This window comes from Lolium perenne, chromosome 6 (genome assembly GCF_019359855.2).
Source record: "Lolium perenne isolate Kyuss_39 chromosome 6, Kyuss_2.0, whole genome shotgun sequence".
Taxonomy (NCBI): domain Eukaryota; kingdom Viridiplantae; phylum Streptophyta; class Magnoliopsida; order Poales; family Poaceae; genus Lolium; species Lolium perenne.
Genome location: NC_067249.2, coordinates 50,295,793 through 50,320,784, shown reverse-complemented (window position 1 = coordinate 50,320,784; position 24,992 = coordinate 50,295,793). Strand labels below are relative to the sequence as shown.

At 44.2% G+C, this 24,992-nt stretch overlaps 1 protein-coding gene and 2 long non-coding RNA genes across 5 annotated transcripts; 2 read left to right on the top strand and 1 right to left on the bottom strand.

The window, feature by feature from the left end:
• Positions 1-405: 405 nt before the first annotated feature.
• LOC127307944 (uncharacterized) lies at positions 406-4,600 on the bottom strand. Of its 3 annotated transcripts, none has more exons than XM_071821678.1 (7): positions 4,232-4,600; positions 4,028-4,152; positions 3,555-3,812; positions 2,975-3,185; positions 1,424-2,815; positions 1,226-1,327; positions 406-1,016 (listed from the first exon to the last, which is right to left on the bottom strand). In XM_071821678.1, exons 5-7 carry the CDS (start codon positions 2,027-2,029, stop codon positions 885-887), a joined length of 840 nt encoding a protein of 279 aa, XP_071677779.1. In that variant the 5' UTR covers positions 2,030-2,815; positions 2,975-3,185; positions 3,555-3,812; positions 4,028-4,152; positions 4,232-4,600; the 3' UTR covers positions 406-884. The 3 variants fall into 3 exon arrangements, with proteins under 3 accessions (XP_071677779.1, XP_071677781.1, XP_071677780.1); XM_071821680.1 differs by having other exon boundaries at positions 3,588-3,812; XM_071821679.1 differs by having other exon boundaries at positions 4,033-4,152.
• A 3,811-nt stretch (positions 4,601-8,411) lies between these two features.
• Positions 8,412-10,374, top strand: LOC127307941 (uncharacterized). The gene is made up of 2 exons (XR_007856069.2): positions 8,412-9,613; positions 10,040-10,374. It is a non-coding gene; the product is annotated as an uncharacterized lncRNA (long non-coding RNA).
• A 5,865-nt stretch (positions 10,375-16,239) lies between these two features.
• On the top strand, positions 16,240-20,070 carry LOC127307940 (uncharacterized). Its single transcript, XR_007856038.2, has 7 exons — positions 16,240-17,214; positions 17,373-17,414; positions 17,655-17,731; positions 17,842-18,161; positions 18,903-18,999; positions 19,538-19,571; positions 19,656-20,070. It is a non-coding gene; the product is annotated as an uncharacterized lncRNA (long non-coding RNA).
• Positions 20,071-24,992: the final 4,922 nt, after the last annotated feature.

Here is a 24,992-nt window from a genome sequence, read left to right as displayed (position 1 = left end):
GATTCAGGCAATCACCTTTCCTGGTTTCCTAGACTCAAATCATGTAGTAGATTCAGGACAAGAATACCCACTCATGCAACTCAACACCAAAAAAATTGCTAAAATCATTCTAAACTAACAGCTTCCTGGAGCTCTACCTCTCTTGTCCAGCAACTTGAATACAAGACACTACTAATTATTTACTCAAGCAAACCACCGTCGGTAAAACAGCAGGCAACAAAGACACAGTTGCCAACACATCCTTCAGCTAATGATTCAACTACACAGGTCAAGAAAAAAATCGGCATGGACTCGTCTACATTCTCAAACATCCACATTCATAACACAACAGCAAATACAGTGATGAGCAAGTCACACAAGACCAACCCATTTGACATCCAAATATACACACAGATCAAGAAAATATGCAATAAATACAAGCTTCATTTGACAGAAACAAGTACATCCACCACTATATCCAAGAAAGCAATTCAAGCTTCACACATATTTGAGGTCCAAATACTACAAAAAGACTTAGAAATCACAAAGAGGAGCTAGAAACTTCCCCATAAAACACATGGAGTCGAAGAAGAAGAAGAAGAAGAAGAAGGGGCAACGACGGTCGTTCAGTCCTCCTCGTTATCCTCGGACAAAAAAGAGAGCATGATCAGCAAAACAAATACAGATATTTCGCAAAGACTGTAAAATAATAAGGCGATGATATCATAAGAACAACTTGCTGTCCATGAACAGGAAGCAATGCTACAGAACATGGCAAATTCCTTTCCAACCAACCTGAACCAAGTCATGGATTTAATCTAGAACAGATTCATGCATTGATTCTAGTGTGAGCAAATGGAAGCTCCATACTGCAGTTAAAATAGAACAATCATAATCAGTATATACTAGTCAATTCTCAGCCACCTGAGTGCCTGCACGTTGCACTTGAGGATGTTGCCGATGGTGTTCGCCACCGACACCACCTCCCGGTACAGCACCTTCACACCCCACATCTCCTCTTCCAGTATGATTTGAACCTGAAGAATATGCAAGGTTCTCAGTACTGCCGTATGCATCACAAACATCAAAGCAACTTGGCACATATACTAGTGCCTATGCACACAACCATTTTTCGTTTACTCAAACATGTTGGCATCCATACACGCAAGATTCCTATACTGCCTACCAATTGAACATCAAGAAAGAATTTTCGTTTAGCAAGATTACACGGACAAGAGGGACTCACCAGCAGCAGCTTATAGGGGAGGTCGTCGTTTGCGACAGGAGCATGGAAAGGTGGCCTCTGGCAGCAGCTACGGTAGGTGGCAGCAGCACAGCCTCGTCTCAACTGTCGACACAGCAAAGAACAGGAACGGCATGAGCAGTGCAGCGATGTATCCTTCCAGCAGAGAAGCTAGTGAAGGTGATAGGAGGAGCGTCTGACCTTGGTCGTGGGGAAGCAGCAGGCAAACTTGCCGAGCTCGACGGCGTCCTCCTGGTGGCCCCCCCTTCCGCGGCTTGGCGCTGATGATGCAAGAGACGACCCGGCGGAACCGCGACAGCCGCCGTCGCCTTCGTCACCAGCTCCGATGCGCGCGAGCAGGCGGCTGATAGCAGCCGCTGTCGCCGGATCTAGAGGCCCAGCCGACGGACAGAGAAGGCCGCGGTCGCCGGGGACGAGGCGCACCTCGCTGGCACGCCTTGCAGCGATGCAGATCGGATATTCAGCAGCCGCGGCCAGCGCGGGGGAAAAGGCCCGCGCTTGGACGCGCTGGTTCTTCGCCTTCCTGTTCTGGACCTCGCCGGAGGTGCAGCGGAGCTCTGCGGCCAAGGTTTGGTGAGGGAGCAGGCGTCGCAGGGTTGGGTGAGGGAGGAGGCGGCGCAGTCTGACCACCGCGGCTGTCACGGGAGGAGGCCCTTTGGCTTGGCGATGGTCTATTCTGACACCGTCGGCTACCAGAACAGCTACCAAGACGAGGAGGATCTGGAGTGGGTCACATGGGCGTGCTCTTACTCGTCGAAGACCGGCGAGTGGGGCATCAGGCTCCATCCGGAGGAGACGGCAGCTCCAAGAGAGCACGCGCACGCGCAGGGGTCGCTTCGCTTCTGGAGCCAGGCTGGCAGGCGAGCGCGCGTAATCAAGTCTCCGTGCACGTTCCCAAGTGAGACGGGTAGAGGGAGTCACGACGGCAGAGTCGAAACCATCGTTCGGTACGTAAAACACCTTTTTAATATGACCGCTCCTGTCTCCGTACTGTACAATTAAAAAACGCCAGGTCGAAACCAAACCACATAAGCAACGCAGGCTGTGGTGGACAAGGCCGCGTCGGAAACCTACACTGCTGTACCACCAAGTCGAATAAAGAGAGGCACCCTCCTGTCATGCCAGCAGCAAACGGAATTTTCTCACACAAAAACAACTCGTCAGCAAAAAAGAATTCCAACTTTTGGCATCAACTATGCCGATTTTTATCTCGAACACATGGCTAATATCTGACAAAAAAAAAGTGCATAACAGCACAACAGCTGCGGTGTCTCAACATACAATTCAGATCAGACAAGCGCAATTCATGAAGCAAATACTACGAACGTGCACGCACAGGAAACAACTCCTGATCATTCCGATTTCTCCAACACCCAACATTGCAATCTTCATTAAAGCAGTAATAAACAGGCCACAGCCAGTGGCCGCAGCACCGCCAAAGCATGACGGCACAGGACGGACCAAAAAAGAACCGCTGCCACAAAGGAGTACTGACACCAGAAACTTACCAAAAACCCACCGAGTCGAAGAAGAAAGACACCCTCCTCCAGTCATGCATCGGATAGCAGGCTCCTATGCATTGCAAATTGGAACAACATAAGTGGGTTCAAATCAAGAAATAATGATAGATACATGCTATTGCTCCAACTGTATCCTTGAGATGATGATATTTCTAATCAAGCTTCTAATCATAAACAAGCTAGCAGATTTCAAATGGAAGATGGTGGTAACCTGGCAGGCGAGGGCCTGGGAGTGGGGCGATGCTGTTCTTAACGGAGACCGTGTAGTCGATTCGCAGCCACCTGAGCGGCTCACCGCATGCACCTGTGGATGTCTCCGATGGCGTTCGCCACAGTGCTTCCTACTTCCCGTTCCCCTTCGACACGGCCTCCTGGTACCCCTGCTTCGCGGCCTTCAGCTCCTCCTCCGATATGCTTTCAACCTTGAAAAACACGAAAGATTTCAGCATTGCCTATGCATATCAAACAAATAATCAAAACAATTGAGCACATACTAGTGCCTAGACATCTACTGCCTTTGCACACAAGTATTCAAAGAACTGAAACAAATACGTGCTCATCTATACATGCATGCTCTATCTACTGCCTTTGCACACAAGTTCTGGAGGAGGGTTTCAACTTGATAAGCAGTGCATTTAAACTGACCACAACATAAGCCTTGGTTAAAGAATACTATTAAACAAAAGGGAAATCCAGTAGCATTACACGCATAATGCACAACTATTGATGAATCTGTAATTCACTTTTTCTGGACTTGTATGCCTACTCTTAAACCTGCAAGAAAATATTACCACACATTCACACAAGACCAGCAAGACACAGACTTGACTTCATATTGATACGCTCAATCCTCCTTGTCGTGGCAGGGGTGTCAATCAGCAGCAGCTCGTTTCCGGCATCGTCGTTGCCGTTCAAGGAGAGCAACATCAGGAGCTCCGGTGGACATCACCACCGGAGGGCACCATCAACACAACTGGAACACCACCGGAGGGCACCACCAACATGGGAACACCACCCAAGGCCGGTACCCTGGCCTCACGCCCGTCAGCCTGAAATTGTGCAAGTTTTTAGCATTGTTTATGCGCATAATTAAGCAGCAATAAAATCAACCAAAATGAGCACATCAATTTCCTGTGCACTGACTACCTACGTACGTACACACTGATTTCCATCCATACATGCATTATTTATCTACTAGCTACACACTCAACATGAATGAAAAGAAACATTTTCAGCAAAAGTAACTTGGGAGGAGGAGAGGGACCTCACGGGCAGCAAGCAGCTCGTTGGGGATGTGGAGTGCAGCAGCATGTCCTAGTCGTGGACGGCAGCAGCGGGTCAGAGACGACTCGTGCAGCAGGAGGGCGGCAAAGTCTGATTCTCCTCAGGCTGCTCAAGAAAAAATCGATTTTTGAGATTGAGTTGGGAAGAAGACGAGTGGGGGATGAGGGTTGGGCATAGCTCATACCTGCATCAGCACCTGCAGTGGTCAACATCACGGCGCCGGCGACGCCGCTGGACGGCTCCACCAGTACGGCCACGGCGTCCAGAAGCGAGGACCCATTAGGTGTAGAGGGAGGAGCGGCTGGTGGGCGGGGCGAGGCCTGCCGGCGGAATGGGAAGGGGATCGAAGATTTTAGGATCGCCGTCTAGGGTTTGTAGGAGGCGGAGGGGATTGGGTGGGTGGGGGATGGCCGGGGAGCGGCGGAGGAGCTGGGTCGGCCGGCGAGGAGGCGGTGGCCGGCGCCGGGACGGAGGAAGAGGAGTCGCGCGCGAGGGGAATCGAGTGAGCCAAAGTGTGGTTGGTTGAGTTGGGTCGCGCCATTGCGATGACTTCTTTTAATTTTCGATATAATCGAGAGAGAGAGAGAGAGAGAGAGAGAGTATTATGATTGATTCGCGAGTGGATCATCTCCACCTCATCTGGTCGCTTCGTTTTCTCCTCAAATTTCGCTAGGTCCCAATGCGTTGCCTTCATTTGCTACACAAACCAACCAAGTTTGAAAAGTTAGCCCGAGTTATTACTGGTAGTAAGTACGGAAATTCAATTCGGCTCCCGGGTGCGTATGTTCCCTCTACCAAAAAAGCATATTTCGAAATGTCAAAAAATTTGGATAAATTTCTTTACATGTACATCTCCATAATGTATGTGCATTCGCCAAGTTTCACGAAAAACCAATGTTTTTTTGTGGTCTATGTAAAAAGGAGAAACTTTATCATGTGAAAAGCATTATTTTTAGCACTGAATTTTATCTTTTTTACGTACGTCACATGATAAGTTGATTTTTTATGAAACGACTTTGTGAGCGCGTAGCACGTGAAGATGTACGTATGAATTTATTGTTTCAATTTTTTTGAAATTTAAAATATAAGTAAGATGCATTTCAAAATATAGGGAGCATATGCACCCATAGCTTCTTTTTCTTTTCTTTCTCCAAAATGTTCTGGTACATCTATTAATCAAAGAAAAACAAATTACACCTTAAATTAAAAAAAAGTCCCCTACAAAACATAATAGTCATAAGCAGCCCTTTCTTGGTAGCAGCTCTTCATATCACAGTACGCCCGCTGGCCACCGCCCTCTAGCACAGACCGCCAAGACGTTGATCGACATATGTAGCCTGAAAGATCGAGGGAACCTCGTCGGAGTCCATTGATACCAAGCACGACGAGATCCGATATAACATATGGCAATATGAGACGTAACGGGAGGGGTATCACGCCGATCCATGGTAGCTATAGAGCACGAAAGATATACGATAACAAGATGGTAGCTGCTCATAACCTGTTGGTGCCCGTAGGATATTTTTTCGAGAATACACCCTATAAGGTGTATCAATCACATAGAAGAAGAGACCATGCAGACCATGCAAGACTGCCGGTACAACGCCCAAAGGGCACCACAATACAAACGCAACACCACATGACTAACAACACTTCCCACACAAGCTAACCGGCAAGTACACGCCTTGCACCGTCACCCGCCAAGAATGGTGAGGAGGCGATGCACAAAGCTTCTAGGCCGCGTCACAGACGAAGGATGGAACTCTAGGAGGTCGACTGCAACTCCAAGATGACCCAAGCCGCCACATATTTCCACCAGAGCCTAAGGGTCTGAGAGAGAACGGAGGGACCGAACCAGACCGGAGGTAGCGACGACCATGAAGTTCCGGTGAAGGTGTACATAGCGCCCCGGACGCCCAGCTCTAGGCTGCAACCGACAAAGACTCCATCAGGTGCACCGAGATCTCCATGAACCACCTAGACGACATATCCAAGAAGGGAGACAACACATCTGCGCCGCCACATTACGATGGCCGAAACTAGGGTTTCCCCTGGTGGTCGGGAAGGAGAAGCACAAATAGTGCCATGATGATGCCTCCAAGAAGGTGACGACGCCCTTGGGTGTCACCCTCATCAGCATCACACAAGGATTTCTCTCGGCCCTGCCATCGACCCCAAATCCGCTGGGCGCGCGCAGAAAGGAGTGCATTGTCCTTACCAACGACAAGAGGTGAGCCATGGCCATCGGCCGAGCAGGAGGGTCGCTGCCAATCGCCCAACTAACACCGAAAACGGAGCTAGGCGGTGGGGATCCTAGCCTACCGCCACTTGGCAGGCCACCAGCACCACCACGATGCCCTGCAACCGACGCTGAAGGCGCCACCACGCGTGCTCGTCATCATAGCCCAGATCTGCAAACCTGCACATGCCAAGATCGGATCCATGGCAGCGGGGGCCTCCACCGCAGTGAGGCCGCGCCACCCCTCAGCCGACGCCATGGCGCGGTCACCCTGAGCTCCGCGGCCACCGGAAACCACACCGCCGCTAGAGGAGCAACCACCACTGCCACACGAAGGAGTCAAAGGCCCCCACCGCCGTCGCTGCCTTCGCCCGGCGGGTCCACCGACGGTGGCAGAGGAGGAGGGGGCGAGGAGAGAGGGGCTCGAGCACCGGCGGCAGGGTCGCCCCCCGTGTTGCCTAGGGTGAGGCGACACATGGGTTAGGTTTTGCTTCCTGTCCGTAGGATATGGTACAGGAATCTGGGAGTGGCAATCGTGGCAACGACCATCAAGAGTATTTCAGCATGCATATTTCCACGGTTCAAATATATGCGGTGCACGGTTTCGCCGCGATGGCCACTTGCTTTTTGGAGACATCGTTTATGCTAGCCGTTTGTCCAATCCTTGTGACGGTGGCTTGTGTCCAAGCATCACAGAAAGAACAACGGGTTCAAGGGAAAGGTTATCGAGGTCATGTCAACATCATCTTTCGAGCAAGCATGGGCTATGGTGGAAGTCAGTCAACATGTCTTGATTGATGCTTGGTTGATTACCGTCCATGACATGATCGTCATACTCGTGCTCGTGCTATATAGCTACCATGCATATGGAGTACTTGAAAGTTGTGAAGTACTAGAGTATGTTCAACGTGTCTAGTAACAATAAAAAAATAGAATGAATCAAGAATATTTTTGTGCGTCACCCCTGAGCATGCAAGTTTAATTAAGGCAAACACTTAACTAGAGGAAGCGCATCAGTTGGAAAGGCAAGCTTAATTAACACAAAACTTTTTTGAACAAACTTAATTAAGACAATTTAATTAACGGGAGGGCACCAGCCTATGGGGCAACAAAAAGTCACGATCAATCCGCATTTCGGCCAATGAGATCCACAAAAAACCGCCTCGTGAGAATCGTCCCTAGAGAAGCCCATCCGAACCGTCGACACGAAATCCAGCGATCCGTTCGTTTCAAAAAATTTATTGGTCTTTTCTCTGATTTCCAATGAAACAAGCACATACTCCCTCGGTCCGAAAATTATATGTTGCATATAATTTTCGGCAAAAGTCAAACTTTGTTAAGTTGATTAGGTGTATAGCAAAATATATCAAATGTTTAAAACTAAATCAATGTTATATCAACTTTATAGTACCAAAGTAATGTTATTGGAATCATCATAACATATAATTTCATATCATATACATTTGACATTGTGCATCAGCTATGCCTTCGTCGATGGGATGGTGAAGACCGGGTATGCCCCCATCAGTGGTCTTGATGACACCACGAGCTACCAACAAGTCAGGTGTGATGAAGATAGACGATTGTGTGGCGGGCTATGAGTGGGCATGGTGGTGCACCACCGGCGAATGGTGGCAAAGACGAGGTATGGATGTCGTGAGCTGCATGCCGGCTAGTCCCGATGCAACAATGTCCCTGCCGCCTAGAGCGCGATGGTCTTGGCGCGCTTGTCACCATCTTGATCCAACATGGCGCAGGAGCGCACGAGCATGCGACAAACCTGACATTTTTTTATAGTCTTACTTCGAACTGGCTAGGCTTATGCAAGGATCCATAATGGTATTATATGGACGGAAGGAGTATATGTCTTGCTTCTATCTTATGATCCCAAACAAACATGAGCTTTGCTGTTCGTGAATGATCGGTGCTGAAACTTGATCAAGAAAACATTGCTACATACAAATAGGTTGTGGGGCGAGACAAATGAAATCCGATCCATCTCTAGCCCCAACGAGCCTCGGTGTCAAATTAATGTTAACTGTTGAGTTTTTTTGTATTCTCGAAAACAATTAATGTTGAGTTTATGGAGCCTGCTGTTTTTCCAAGTCCCAACGGACCTCAGTCGATTCATTTCCGGCAAATGAAATCGGATCCAGCTCGCTCCAGTCTCTGTCACTCCGCTCGACCAGCCCCTATCTTCCGAAGTATCCATCTGCGGTTCCTGGCCCTTGCCGGCCACACCCAACCTCGTTCCCGCCGGCGCAGCTCCGTCTCCTCACCCTCGGGTCTCGGCTCATTTCCTTGCTACCGCTGCATCACCTGCCCTCCAATCGCAGATTTCACCTAAACCTGGCAACGGGACTGCCGACCGGCTTGGAGGACGACGGGCCCCGGTCTCGCGCGGTTCCGGTTCGCCTTCGGCTGGGCCATGCCGTCGATTTACCGGCCATGGGAACCGCTGCTCGTCCACATCATAAGGGGCCGCTGCTGGCCATCCCCGACAGGAGCCGCGTGCAAGGTCGCCGCTGCTCGCGAGCTCTGACGCGCCGCCGGCGTCTTCGCCGGGTCGCCCGATGGTATGTAGGCCCTGTATGCGGCCGTGAGCACTGCATATGAAAGCTGGGCGGGGCACATCCTCGACCCGGAGAAGCTTGCCCCAATCCCCAGCTCTGACGCCTTTGCGGAGTCTTCGCCGGCGTCTTTTCAGGGCCGTCCGAGCGGCACTTCCACGCTCCGCATCTGAAGCTGGACATCCACATCGTTCGCCCCCAAACCCCACCGCAGACGACGTTGTTCAGCACGACTTCATCGACATCAAGGCCAAAATTTGACCGCCGTTCCCCTTTGCCGGCGTCTTCACGAGGTCGCCGGAAGGCAGGAAGGCCATCGATGCGGCCGGAGAGGGGCCCAACCACAGCCGCCGTTCAGCATGGTCAAAATTTCCCCTTTGTGGAGTCTTCGCCGGTGTCTTTTCGGGGCCGTCTATTTGCTTGCTGGTGTTTGATTCTGATTATAGGATAGTAGTAGATGATAATGGAACTATTACTACATTTGACATGCTTCTTTGCCATCTGCTAATTGTAGGACTGCCTGCTGAAAGTCATCTCATATTTATTTGCTCTGCTCTAGACTATGGTGGGTAGGAGGTCTCACTGTTTTCCTTTTGGTGTTTGTATGAGGTCAAGGCCTAGGTAGCTTAGGATGGTGGTACAACCCTGAGGCGGCGATGACAGCGGGGATGGACAGCGGCGGGGATCAGAGTTCAGGAATGACTACCTCCATCCAGTCGGACGACGCCGGGGACAAGAACGGCTACTACAACCCATTGTACGGTTTCTTCTGCCGTCTTTTACTTCAAAATTTTAGTTGTTTTGGCTGCTTCTCGTGCATCGCAATTCAGCAGTTGCAGAGAAGGTTGTAGATAATTTGGACCTAACCATATCAAACTAGTTCAGCATGTGTGTACCCTCAAGGTGTTGAGCTGATTTTTATACCGATCCTCAAGATCGACCTTTCATCGTGATCTGGTTTGGTAGATATACTTATGTCCTTCTGTATTAATACTCATGAATAAATCTGCAGTACATGTTTGCTGATTAAATAAATGCATATATAGATAAACTATTCAGTACACTTAGCCAAAACTGTAATATTTGTATGCTGATTTTCTGTTTTGAAATAACCTATGCGTGATAAGACTGTATATAAGTTTTTATTTTAACTACATTCTGATTGCTTTTCTTTCCAACACAGTTCATGGCGTCGAAATGCATTTGAAGGACATGATCAGCCCACAAGTGGGGTATTGGAGGTAGAAACTTGCCAATGACCTGGTGTTGCCCTACTCACTAGGTTTCTGGAAGTACTTCTTGATTGCAAATGACATGGTTGTACTGTTTTCCGAGTGTTGGGGAGGTATTGCACGCTACTCTATGTTTTGAGAGTCACGCTTGGCAAACATGTATCACTTTTGTGGTTGTTGCTGTAGTTTGAAACTAGAGTCAACTCTGTGTGTTTCACTACTTTTTAATAAGTGTTTTCTATGGTATATTCTTGGAGATGATGCAGCTCCATAGTAGTTGGAAACATTTGTGTTGCATTGTCGTTGGTTTTATATTTTTCTGCTGATGAGCGAGGTTGGATGGTGGTTGATGCTCTAAAATTGTTATGTGATACAGAGTTGTAGGTTCATTAGTGCTATACCGGTAAGATGCACGATAGGTTTAGATTAGCTTACCTATTTCTATGATTTGACTTCAACTACAAATTATAGTTAAGGTTTAAACAACAGTGTTAACACACTATACATTGATGGCTATATGAGCATGCATATTTACTAGACCCACAGGCGTGCAGTGGTTTGTCAATTGGATCACTTTTTTGATTCACTGGCTGCCATGTCAATTTTCTCGTGGAATGTGGATGGTATCGCTGCCTATGGCAATTGATTGGAAATCAATTTTGATTTTTGCTGAAAATGTCTGTGTTTGCCAGCTTGATATAGACTAATAATTTTTGGTTATATAGTGTTAACTGAAAGTTGGGTTTTCTCTATGCAAATAGCATGATAAGTTGACATATTGTTTATATTTAAATCCAGTCCGTAATGTTTATATTTAAATCCGTTCTGCAATTACCTTTTTCGGGGATTTTGCAATTGCAAGAGAATTAACATGATTTCATGGCATGTTGTATTGAACAGGGAATAAGAGTTTTCCATGGATAGTGGTTTACTAAACCTTTCATAATTTCAGTTATCTACTGAAGTATAGATTCTTAACTATTTGGTTTATATAGTGTTAACTGAAAGTTAGTCTTTGCCAATAGCACTGATAATATATTAAGGATTGGTTCTCTTTAAATTCCCTGTGCATTTCTGGCCCTTTTGTTTATATAAATGCAATGTTATTAAGTAGAATTGCAGTCCAATTCCTTGTGTAGTTGAACACTGCACAAGCATTTTCATGGCAAGCTGAACTAAACAAGGAATTGGACTTTGGCGTGCAGTGTTGTGGTGTATATGATCCTTCATAATTTCATCCATTCCTGCGTAGTTAATTTACTATGGCCATTTGGTCTTATAAGGATAATGCATATTTCCACTTGATCTTACATTATTTGGTACTACCTCCGCTCCATATTTCCACTTGATCTTGCATTGCGACAACTAATATGGAACGCAGTGAGTATCCACTAATACATTTATGTAACTATGTTTGAGGTTTGGAGCATCAAAGCTCAGAGATGTGTGACATTGTTCTTCTGTTTCCAATGAGGATGCGCGAAGAGGGGGGGGGGGGGGGGGGGACTCGTGGTAATGTGTCTCCCGCTTCCCTCTCTGATAAGAACTAAAGGAAGGACATACTTGTGCTCTTTTACCATGAGCTGATCAATATGACCTTACTGGTCTTATTTATCTTTTGTTTTCTTTTGCTGGAATGGAGTAGTTACCTACCAATTGTGTCATTGATTATGCTTTGCTTCATGCTAAGGAAATGAACGTTTATTTAGTTGAACATGATTTACTTGTCCTCCCCATAGTGCAAATCGATCTCGGAATTTGTTCATTTCCTTGTGTGCAGGAACAACCAAAAAAAACATGTTCTTCTTTTTTGGCTTTGGTTTTTTTTATTCTGAACTAACATATGTATGCATCACTGGTTATATATGATTGGTGTGTAAATATGTATGTATTACTGGATCGAGGACATCAATTACAATATTAGGATTGCAACAACTTTGTTCAGATTTGAAGCTTAAGCTTTTTTCTCCAACGTTGGATACTACTTTGATATATACCCTGATGGTTCTTGGACGCAAGTTTGTCCCTATCGCACAACTATCTTAGTTTAATTCTCATTGTGTTGTTGAACGAGTGTCTACCCGCTTGGTCCCGTCATTTTTTTTCAACTTGACCTGCGAGGACTATTCAATTGACGTGCATATCACCCACATATTTAAGATTGGTAGCATTGTTTCTTGGTCTTGCATAATTTTCGTGTCTTGTGTGAGGGTCATGACATTGTTACCTTGCTCAATTGTATTCAAGCCAATGAAGCTTATAGGTGCACTCATATTCTAGCATTAGGAACTTGATTGTACAATCGAGGAGCTCTCTCTAATTAACTACTGATGGAAACTATAGTATTGATGGTTCTTGGATGCAAATTTGTCTCTATCGCACAACTATCCAAATTTAATTCTCATTGTTTTGTTGAAGGAGTATCTACCCGCTTGGTCCCGTCATTTTTTCGACTTGGCATGCCGGGACTACTCGGTTGACATGCATATCACCCACATATTTAAGATTGGTAGCATTGTTTCTTGGCCTTGCTTATTTTTGCGTGTCTTGTGTTAGGGTCAGGGCATTGTTTTTTTTTAAACGGAGGCAAAAGCTTTGCCTCATTCATTCATAAAGCAGAAAGGTGCCCGATTTTTAGGAGAAAATCGGGCAAAAACCAACAACAACAGTGCCAGAGCACACCCAAGACCACACACCCCGCCACAAGGGGACACCCAGCCACCCTGGCTACCCACAAAAGCTAAGAAGCTCAAGCCGGCCTATGCCAACCGAGCCTCGGAGAGGAGATGCGCAAGACAAGCGTCGAATAGGACCTTCACCGGACCACCCCTCGAAGATCATCGCACACCGCCCGAGGGTGGCTTCGACTTCACAACAAGAAGAGACCACCACGAAGACATTCGAACACGCCGGAACGGAGCCGACTAACATGACCTTGCCGCAACCAGACCTTGGTCACCACCATCGTCGTTGCCTCTCAAGTCTCCACCCGGAACACCCTCATCTCCGGTTGACCTCCTGCCAACCTAGATGCCCTGTGTGTCGAGGCCGCAGGAGGGCGCGAAGGGGATCATCAACTTCAAGACGACGCCCTCAAGAGGGGACACGACAAAGAATCGACGCCGTCGTCCGATCCCGCGGGATCTAGGCTTTCACCCGAAGATGTGAACCCAAGGCAGCGAAGGTCGTAAAGCTCCACGACCGCCCCCCCCCCCCCCCCCCCCAAGAAGGACGGTGACATCCGCAGATGCCGCGCGGTCAGGCTTTCGCCCGGAGCAAATGAGCCACCACGCCCTCATGCGGCCGGATAGCGAGACGAAGACCGAAACCGCTGCCAGCCCGCACTCCGCAGACACACCTCATGCGCGTAAGCGGCGCCACCGCCACACACAAGCCACCACCGCCACCACAACCAGACCAAGGAGCCCGGGAGCTCCGCTGCCACCACCCGCACCGCGCGGGGCTGAAGAGCCGAGCCGCACCATTGCTGCCGACCAAGCTCACCGAGAAGAGCTCCGCGGCCCCCACCAACCGCCACAGAGAGGGAGCTTCGACGGACGCCAACACAGGTGTCCAAGACCGAGGCATCGGCCGTAGCAGCGCGAGCTCCCCGGTCTAGCCACCATGCCGCCCTCGCGGCCACCGCGGCCGCCAAACCAGCCAGAGCACACACCGGGCCGCCACCTGAAATGACCATTAATTTATATTAGCAATTGCATGTTTATCTTGTCTTACACATGTATGTTTGGTAGGCGGTGTCGTTTCTGTGCTGGCCATACCTGCGATTCTCTCCCACTAGGTAATCGAGATATATATTTTATGAATTTAACGCTTTAAATTTGGCTGGCTTTATATTTATATACAACCAGAAATTTTCCTGGCTTTATATTTATATGTTTGTGTATCCTGGTAGATGTTTTCTCGCGGTGATTTTTATTCCTTGAAATCATGTATTCTTTTCTATGCTGAATAGTCAATTCATGGTAAATTGCTGCACCCTTTGTTTAACAGGTGATAGCTTATGAACCGTGGCCAGCATAAGGGGCTCGATCCGGAGGGAGGCACGAAGGATGGCCTAGTTGTCCGCCTGCCCCAGCTACTTCTGCTAGCAGTCCGGCCGGAGCTGCTGTTGGGCGACCACCCATTTGATCTTCTGGTCCTTCAAGCTACCTACTCATACCGCTGGCCACCACTCGGATTTGCTGCTGCAAGTCAGGTCTCTCTCATTCATCCATTTATTCTTGCTAAAAATTCATCTTTTTTCCTAAATGTGTATGCAGTAGATAAAAGCATTTGCATGCATTGATGTATTGATGAGAAAAACATTTGAATGTGTGTGATACTGATGCAACTCGTGCTTTCCTTTTGGTCTTGTCAAATGCTCAAACTGAGTGTGTTGTTAACTGCTCGTAGTATTTGGCATTGAGGTGTTCACTGTATCATATGATTTTCTGCGAAGAGACAAGTCAGATGTGACTTTATAATTAACAGGAAGGCGAGTGTACTTACTTACAATGGAATCTGGGAGGCAAAAACTACATGGAATATCTTAGTATGCACATTTTGGCTTGTGACAGTAATAAACCTCCTGCTTATATTCCCTAGTGTTTGACATCAGATGACATTCCTTGTGTACCTGTGGTTCTTACGGTAATTTCACTACGAATTGGTTTTCTAAGGGACCAATGAATTGTTTGTATGCCAAGTAAATATTTTTTAAGTATGAGAGCACTATATTATTTCATGGGCATTAATCATGATTTGGTATGATACACTCTGGATATGATTCTTAAATACCACCAACTTCTACAAATTCTAATTGATGTGCAAAGTGCATAATTAGTACTACCATTAGATTCACGTTTATGCAGACACAAGTATCCAGTCTAATGTACAAGTTATATTTGCAGTGGGGGTTGAGGTCAGTCAAGTGAGCTTCTAAGCGTGCACGAGTGTAGTCGCCTGGCAAGATGTTTGATTTCATCCATCTCTACAATGGGCATCGAAAGGTACCTCCTTGGGCGCGGTTGAATTCATTTCTTCATGGCTTTTTTGTCAGGTTGCCGATGGGGATCTTGCACCATATGTCTGATGAGAATTCCACAGCAGTGGTTGCGGTGCTCTGCTGATCCAGCAAACAGTCTAGCCGGGCCATCGGTCGAGCTGCTCACATACAGTTGCGCCTTCGTCTTCCACATTTTTTTTTATTTTAATCCCTTTTTCATCTGTACAAGTAGACTGCTTTGGTGTCGCTGGGCAACCTGCCCCACGAGTGGTCTGAGTCTGTGACACCACTGGAGGCGTCCTATATATGTTTGCCCAATCGTGCGTTTTGTGCATGGTTCTATCGGCATTGGACAATACCTTCTCAGCCCTGTCTCCTTCATAATTTCTCTTTCCCGTGCCATTGTTATGGTGACTAAATTGCTTGTAATTTTACCTTCCATTCTTACTTTGTTTCTCTGTTTCTATTCGGCTGTGAACAAATTAAGACACTATTATATGATTGAGTTGTTTTAAAGCTTAATCTTCTATGTAGACAACTTTGCATAACATGTGGACATCAAACACACATATTCTTTTGTCACTACTATTGTAGATTAGATCAGCACGTGTAAAAGTATCAACAAGTATACTTATTTTACTCTGGATGGTAATGATTAGGACTTGAAACTTTGGTGTTAATTATGTGTCACTATCTTGCAATGCTTGAAATAATTTTTCTGAATTTGATGCTTCATATTTGCCCGGCTTTATATTTTTATATGGAAAAACAATACTTGGCTTTTGAACATGCTTTGTGCTTGCTGCATGTGTTGATGCTTGTCATGGCCTATTCTAGAGTATATCTTGTTTGTTGTGCCTTTGAGGTGAAAGACGCAACGATGCGAGATTGTTCAGGCCGGTGGTTTTGTAGTCGGATGCGATGCTTTAGATTGCATGTGGTGATGATCAGGTGCAAAAAGTTGCTCTACTTCACTCTCCTTTGACGAAGTGATGTTTATAATCTTATGTTATGGTTTAAAAAAAACTAGTGTTATTGTCTGGATTTGTGTTTGTTGCTATCTTATGGTTTTTCTCTAAAGTGTGATTCGTTGGGTGCATGTCAATGATTTCTAGTTTGCCTCCTTCTACATTTGTTATAGTCTCGAGTATGAAATTACATCCATTGATCGACTTTGCTCATTTCGGTGTGATAACTCGGCTTGATCCATTGACTCGCTTTCAGCATTTCCAATTTTGATTGAAGATATCGGTCAAAGTACAAGCTTCTAGATATTACTCTACTCTACATTTGTGCAAAATGACAAGTCAATCAATCATGCATTTTTTCTTCAAATGCCGGAGATGTCCAAGCAGACCTTTTTTTTATGCAACGAGGCAATTGTTAGTAGTTAATTAAGCTGTGATCATTCCTTGAACATTCAGTGCCTAAGTGTTGGTTCTGATTACTTGAGAAAGTAGTCGGTAAAAAACATCGATGCCCTATCCACAGAGCCATTTCTTCTTAATTATCTATATTCGTAGTATCTGGGTTTGCCTTTTTCCATTTTGTATGAAGTATTATTGGTTCAAGAATTACACTAAGTATTTGTGTATCATTCAGCAAAATTTCACTCAAGTTATTTTGTTTTGCAATAAGAAAGCATTGCTTTTCTTTTGCTGTTACTTAGCCTGCACTCCTGGAGATTGATTATTTCTATTGTTGTTCAAGTGATTTTCCTGATTTAGAAAGTGAGAATAAAAGAAAGTGTCTTCAGTTTGGTGACGAGTTATTCTTGTTGAATCTAGAATTGCCTCTCGGGGCTCATTTGGACAATAATGATTATGGTATTTCAAGGATACTTGTAAGGATGATGGATGCTTTGAAAATAGTGGATCTAAAAAGGAGATGATTCAGATACTTCATTGAGATGTGTCTCCCCTTAGGTCCATGATGTATTTGTCCATGGCCTTCATGGTGGCCCATTCAACTCATGGTGAATAGCTGATGAAAAGTCATCAACTACCAAAGGTGGTCTGGTGGAAACCATCGACAAAGATGCTAAGTCACTTGTTGGCCAAGAGAATGGCTTGGCTTTCATCAGATTTTCCTCGAGCTCCTTTCTTGATGGTCAAATACAAGGTTTGTTCTTTCATGCTTTAGTTTTCTCTTATGTTGGGAGATTTATGTTCATAACTTTACAAGCTTAGCTTTGTCAACACTTTATGCTTCTCTTCTGATACCATCTTGCTCCGTTATAAATGTTCCAAGATCCTTACCGTTTCAAATGATTTATGCAGACAACTTTGACACAGTGTTTTGGAGCCATCTTACCCCTTTAGGTTAGTGGTCTGGACGGGTTTATGTTGTCCACATACTTCCAACTTCCTTTTCTCTGTGGTTCATACAATTTTTTCTGTACAAATAGATCATGCTATTACAATTTATGCTTACATCGCTCTAGGTTATAATATTATCTTATTTGAAGATATACATGGTTCTAAGATATTTTGATGTCTTTGTGTGTTGGCTTCATATTTTCTTGGTCAAATTGCATGCATTTGAGATCATTTGTTGTATAGGAGGTGAGTTATATGCTGTTGAGGAAGATGGTTGCTACTCCAATCGGTAGGCGGCATATTGTATTTGTGACTCATAGGTGAGGATGGTTGTTTGGTTTCTACTGCTGCACAAACATGGGCTGAAAAGTCTGTAATAGCTTAATGAAACAACAAGCTAACGTTTTATCCCCCATTTTTGTATTTGCAGCATCGGATGACTGGTGCATCAAGCGTAGCTGAAATATTATGAAAAGTTCCTGAACAATATAATTGGACTAGTATGGGTTATGTGCTTCGTCAAACTCCTGCATTTTGTTAGGAAATGTTCTCATAGACTTACACTGCATGCTTTCACTGCCACAACACCAAGTTATTTGTGCAAATTTGATCTATAGAAAAGTTACATGCGCTAATTGGCTTCTTAGCAGAGCGATGTCACACCAATTGTTGAAGCTTATGGTGGTTCCTCATTTCGAGTGGAGGATAGTGCCAATTGAGTCTAAATTCCCAGGATATGGGGAGCTCGTTGTAAGTATCCTATCACTTGTATAATTTCATTCAAACCATCATGTAAAGAGATGTTATACTTGCTTGTATTTTGAGGGACTTGAGTGCAACATATGGTGAGCTCTCCAATTGTGACATGAATAATGATGGAAATAGTACATATGCGTTCAAAGTCAAAGCTATTTCAAAATATCCTAGTTGCACTGCTAAATAATATGGAAAAACACAGGGTTTGGGGTTTATGTGCACTACTGTAGTTATCCCAGTGTAACTGGAGACTTAAGAGTTCAGGGTCATATCATCATTTATAACATGTGACCCATTTGTTGTCAAGCTTAATAAAAAAATTATGCTAATTGACGCAACTTGAAATGCAATTGATCGTTAATCCTATGAAATTTTGCAGGTTCTGTAGCACGCTAACCATATAAATTTATGTAAACCGATAAAAAAGATTAATCCTTCGTATGCGGAGAGTTTGGCATTTCTGGACAAAAAAAAACTTGAAATTGTATGAAAAAAGCTGAGTTCTAGTTTGTGTTTTCTATTGTATGTTGAGCTCCAGTACGGTACATCACTTACGTGCGAATAGTGCACAGAATTTCCTTTGTCGGTATATATGGTTCAGTTTTCTCTCAGAGATTCATGTACTTTTAGGAAATTTGGGCGGGGTAGGCACAACAATATGTTGTACATGTAACGGACAATCTGCAAATAGTGATCCTGTTTTGCTTAGCCGAAATGGTTCATCTTTGAATATAGTGTCTGATGGGTCTGAAGAAGACCTCTCAACCTCGCCGCCGCTGTCCTGCTGCCCATATGTGGATGACCAAGACTTACCGGCGAGTACGGCGTGGAGGTAATGCCACTTTTTCCAACCCTGGTGGTTTGGTATGTTTGCTGCCAATGGTGATTTTTGGAACTGATCAGGCATGCTATCTTGTTAGAGGTGAAACAATATTGACATATTAATTTTGGTGCTTAGTACCCATTTGCAACAATAGATAAATTTAACTAGATACGTACAACTAGCAGAGTAATATGGACCATATTGTTTATTGGTCTTGGCTAGAAAATTCATCTTTTACAGATTAAAATATAACTCCTATTGGAATATAGTTGAGACCTTGTGTAGATAGCATGCACTAGTGCTGAAGATGCACAACTTGATATTGTTCTAGTTAATTGACGGCATCGACGAAACGTCACTAGGCGTAATGCTGGGATCAAATTCTGAATGCAGAAACTTTAGGTGTGTAATTCACAAAACTGTTGTCGCCTTACACAACCAAAGAAAAATCAAAATGTGCTTAATATGTGTCAATTGGCATGTCAACTAGATTTTGTGTTATCTTGTATAGCAACATTTACATTTTTTTTGCATTGATCTCTTGCAGATATGACATATACAACGACAAATAAGTTTTGGAGGTATGGCATTTGGAGACTGAAAAATCTGAAATCATCAGTGTGTGGATGCAAGTAGTTGATAAAATTTACAATGACTTATGTCAGCTTTGCCCTGAACACCTGAGAAGCAGTGAAGAGGCTGCATGTTGATGGTTGTGTGATCTAGTCGTGCAAGGACTTATGTTGAACCTGGTTGGTTGTGCAACATGTGCTTGTGTTGACGTATGTAGTGACTAGTGAGCATTCAGCTACAATACTTTGAGCTGAGGCTTGTTTTCTTATGTTTTGAATGGTAACTAGTGAGTTGAAAGAGATATGTAATATTAGCGTCGTGACAGTTGGCTTGTGAATATTCTTGTGGCGCTTGAAATTTGAGACTGATTTTTTTAAGCTGGTTATCTTGTTTCAACCAGTTAGTTGAGAATTTGAGACTCAAATCTTGTTCCAGTTTTAGTCATGTATCTATGTTGTGAACTAAATGATCTGGGGCAAATAATAATATTCGAAACCTTTTGCTACATGTATTATGCTCCTTTGCTCCATTCATGTCCACATACATAGATTATTTGTTTTTTGCACTTTCGACCTGTATGTTATGACAAATCGTCTGAGAATTTGAGAATTTGCTGCATCATAAATTTCTCCACCTATTCATATTCAAGTTGAGCATGCTGCTCGATAAAATTCCACTACTCCCCTCCGTACCGGTTTAAAGGGCAATTACGAATTTCAAGAAAAAAGTTTGACTACAAATTTAGTCAAAAAACTACAAGATATATGTTAGACAAATTATACCACTGGATTTATATTCAAAAAAAGTTTCCAATAGTATAATTTTTGTGATATCTTATATTTTGTTGACCAAATTAATAGTTAAACTTTTTTCTTAAATTGTGTAATTGCCCTGTAGCCCAATAGAGTAGATCTCAGAGCAATAATGTGCCCATGTCGCGGCTGTACCAGATGCACCTAATTGCTCACAAAACCAAGGGTCCCTTTGGGCCAAAGAAAAGTCCATACTAATCCAAGGAAATTGTGCAGCCTGCAATTATAAGTACAACTCCTCGTTTACAGAGACAACAACTCCGTTCTGGAAAGTTGAAAAGGGCGCACCCCATTAATTATTGAGCACTGCTAACTAGGCTAACCCGCAATTGTCTAGCTGACCGAAAATCTGGTTCCCGCCCTACTTTCTTCCCTATTCTCCCTAGAAATTCAAACCATCCCAAAAGCTCTGAACCTTCCTTTATAAATACAAGATTATTGTCACACACCGCGTGCGGGTTGCGCGTGTGACTTAGACTTTGACTTTTACTTGTCGAGGAGAGGAGAGGGCACTCTACTCGTGAGATGTCAAATATACAGACTGCCGTCTCCTCGCGTCATCCATATTTCTTGCTCTTCCCATTCAAAGACGCCAGATGGTTGAATCTCTACTACTGGGTTGGTTCATCACGTGACTTGACGCAGGCATGAGGCGTGGCGTGGTGGGGTTAGTGAGAAGTTTTCAACTGGATAGGCGGCGGCGAGTTCTTTATGCCAATTGATCTAGCTGTATATCTCAGGTAATCGACCTATCTTCTCTCCATTCTCTTCCGTTCTTCACCCTTGCCTTTTTCTGCCGTCGGTAAGGAACCCTAACCTACCTAGATTGTCCTTGGAGGTATCTTCTGGTACTTTCTTTGATGCAAGCAACCTGTAATCAAAGTATTTTCTCGCTGGGATGGATGCTCCAATTCGTCCGTTCTGTTGCGATTTTCGTTTGCTGCGGGGAGTAATAGTGGCAGCTCATTTTTCCAAATGAATTTGGGGGTTCAGCTGAACTCCCATGCCCCGGCAACTTAGGTCTGCCACTGCTAGTGCTGCACAGACTCGGAGTAGTACTATTTAGTGGAGAGCTAGTAGTAGATTTAAGTTCAGGAAAAGTGGTAGCAGCAGCAGATTGTGATGTGAGCAGATTGTGTTTTGGAAAAAAAGACATATTTGCAAACGTTAAATTGATCCAAGGGTTCTCGTCGGTAGGAATCGAGGAAGATAACACAATTGGTCGCACTTTGATTGCACACATTGGTTGTGTTGTCCTTGTCATCAGAAGTGTTTTCAAAATGGTGGAGAAGGAGCAGGCCTTGATTGCTTATCCAAGTTTTTGTATGAGGTCCCTGGTGCAAAATGTATGGGTCTTGTTGTATTTCAATGTTTCTTTGAGACCCTATTTGTAAAATGTATCTCCACTCCCGAATATTAATGAAGCTCTCGGTCCTTCGGGACCGTTCTAAGGAGCAGAGCCGTCACGGCCGGAGCGGGACCGGAGCACATGCTTGGATAGCTCTCTTATCAAAAAAAAAATGCATTGAAAGAAATGTCATGGAAAAGAATTTTTCAGGACGTCCTTCAATCTTTGCTTATTAAGGAAACCAATACAAGTGTTCTGCGCCGGAGTGCCATTTTTTCCATGACCAGTCAACGCTTGGATGGGTCGGTAGAAGGTTTAGATATATGGAGTATGTCCTAATCAGTAAATTTGGCTTATGCTTGTGGCGATTTCACGGTAGGATGTTAGATTCCTATTTGTTCATTGAATTTCGACCTTTTACATGAATTTTTATAATCTTAGGCTGGTTAGCTTTTCTTCAGTCGTGCAAATAAATCAGGTTTTTGGTTCACCTAGCGGCCTGGCATGTCACACCATTCGAATCACATCATTTTCATTACTATGCTTTTGCTGATTGCGAGGTAATGCATATGACCAACATGGCACTAGCATTCCAATTCTCGGCGAACCAGTTATGATAAAACTCTTAGCTGAATGGTTTGCAATAGTGTTGCACTGGTTTTAGTCAAAAGTTTCACATTAAAAGAACTTTGTTTACGTGTCTTATAGGCTAACCTAAGATCAAATTGTCCCGCTATATCTGCTGCATCTGATTTTTTTCTCTGCTACACTATGCTAGGATAAGATACCTACTTAATGTTGAGCACACAGATAAATTTGAGATCAAAAAGAAAAGAGCTTAGATTTTATCGATTCGATATGTCAGCAAAGTCTATTAATCTTTCCTTAATCTTCTACCTATGTTTACATGAAGTCAACCGCACGGCTATTGCTTATGAAAAGTCGATGGGTAGAGGATATCGGTTATGTGTATAGCAACCATATATTTCTATTGTTACTTCTCAGATTTTCATTCCGATTCTTAATCATTCCAGAGATGATGGTTTGTACTCGGCTCTTGACATCTGTAGAGTGATGCACTTCATACTGACATTCATGATTAGCAATAAAAATAGTTTGCGTTAGTGCTAGCAAGAGTTGAATTCTCAAAAAAGAAACATCCCGATTGGAGACGAATTTTATACGTAGAAGAATACAAGTTGGTAGCCTTGGAGCTTATATTTCTTTTTAAGATGGGTGGGAACAACAACACGTGCTTTCATGGTCTAGTATATAGCAAAACTAGCCGCCTATTTCAATCTATCAATTAAAATGGTATTAAAAAATATTTAGACTCCAACATCATTCAAATCAAGTAGAAGAACAATTCACATGTCAAAATTCAAATTCAGAGCTAGTTATTTTTTGTCGTTTATCACCACATTGTATTTACACAATGCAATCAAAACAACTGAGTAGTAATATTCTTGTGCTGGAAAAATGTGAGGATGATCGAGAATTTCGTTGATGTACAGGAGCTATTCTTTTTCCAATTCCGCCCATAAAAAAAACTAAAGAAAAGCAAACAACTCCGACCCGCACGATTGGGACCCGGCTACGGGCGAGGTCGACATCGTGGTCGTCTAGAGTGCGTAATATAGCGTCCGACCAATACATTGTTTAGTCAATTTTCACTTTGTTTGATACCAAGCCTTATACCGGACTGCAGCGTACGCAAGTGGGTGGGTACTTACTGCGAATTAAGCTCATGGTGCAGTATAGAGAGGAGCATGCTGTATCGAGGGAATTCAATGCTTTTGTCAGGTGCCCCCCTTTCTCCGGTGACCGCTCCTGGGCGCTGCCATCTCAAACATCAAAGCTCTCTGGTCACTGTAGATCTTCCCCATCAGTTTTCGAGCTAGCAGGAGAGGTGGCCATCGTCAGATCCTTTAGATGATTTGTTTCCTTCAGATGAACTCTAAAACAAATTTTCCGCTGGTTACTCCATTTGGAAGCAATTTAGATTTGTAACATTTACTTTTACCTCATAGAATATTAAAAACATCACGATGGGATGTTGAATGTCAAAATATGTCATTTTGTACTAATGGTTTTGTGTTGTAAAAAATTGAAAACATTATTTTTAAAATATGGAAAGATTCATTGGCAGTTCTCCCAATTAATCAACGATGAAAATAGTCAAAATGGACAATTTTGGAGCAGAGAGTTCTTAACATATTTTTTCTATCTATGATGCAGATAGTAAAAAATGCTAAATCATAAACAAAATACCGTTGCATTTAAAATTATTAAGTTAATAATTGAGTTCGTTTAGTTCACCAATCAGCCACAAGTTCAGGATAAATTCATGAACAATTTGCTAACATTTGTTACCGCTGAACATTTGGATCGGAAGAAAAAAAACACATTCCTTCTACCAGGTCGGAATGAGATCAGTGCAAATCTGTAGAAACTAAGCACGAGCAAGCGAAAACCAAAATGAACACGCAATACGTCCTGAGAGAGAATCAAAAGAAATCACACCAAAACATACGACTGCGGCAGCGCTCGTACCGATTAGTCAACGAGTTCTGGATATAAATTCATGAACAAAAAAAATATTTCTTCTGACCTATTTGAATCAGAAAGAAAAATAGATTAGAATGAGATCAAGAAAATCTATTTGAGAACAATGAAAGTGTGTACGAGAACAACGTTCCCAATTTCCCATTACTAGATTGAAATGAGAAGAACGAAGATTTGTACAAATCTAACACAGAATGAGATCAAGAAAAAATACAGGCTCGTCCAGATTGGATTTCTCAAATCTTGCTATTGTACGGGATTGGATTGGAGTGCATTAAACGGAATATATGAGCACAGAACCAAAAATATCCACCACAAAAGCATTCTCCAGATCTGAATCTTCATCAAATTAAAACAAAATAATCCTAGACTGAGAAAACAAATCTCAAACCTAACTTGCACAGGAACATGGTGGCAACCGCCGATGCGTCTTCCTGCAATGACTCCCGTCGAGGAGGCTGGGGCGCTGCACCGCTGGTTGGGAGGCTGGGGCACTCCCGTCGAGGACCACAGCCATGGCATGGCTGACAGCTACTCAGCCACGATGGGGGCGGCGGAGGAGCCAAATCTCGTGAGAGACCTCGTGCTCATGTGCGCCTCCCCCGTTCCGGCCGCATCCTCGCCTTCATTCCGGACGACGCCTGTCCACGCCAACTCGAACCCCCAATTCCGGCCGCTCTCTCACCATGTTGCTGCATGTTGAG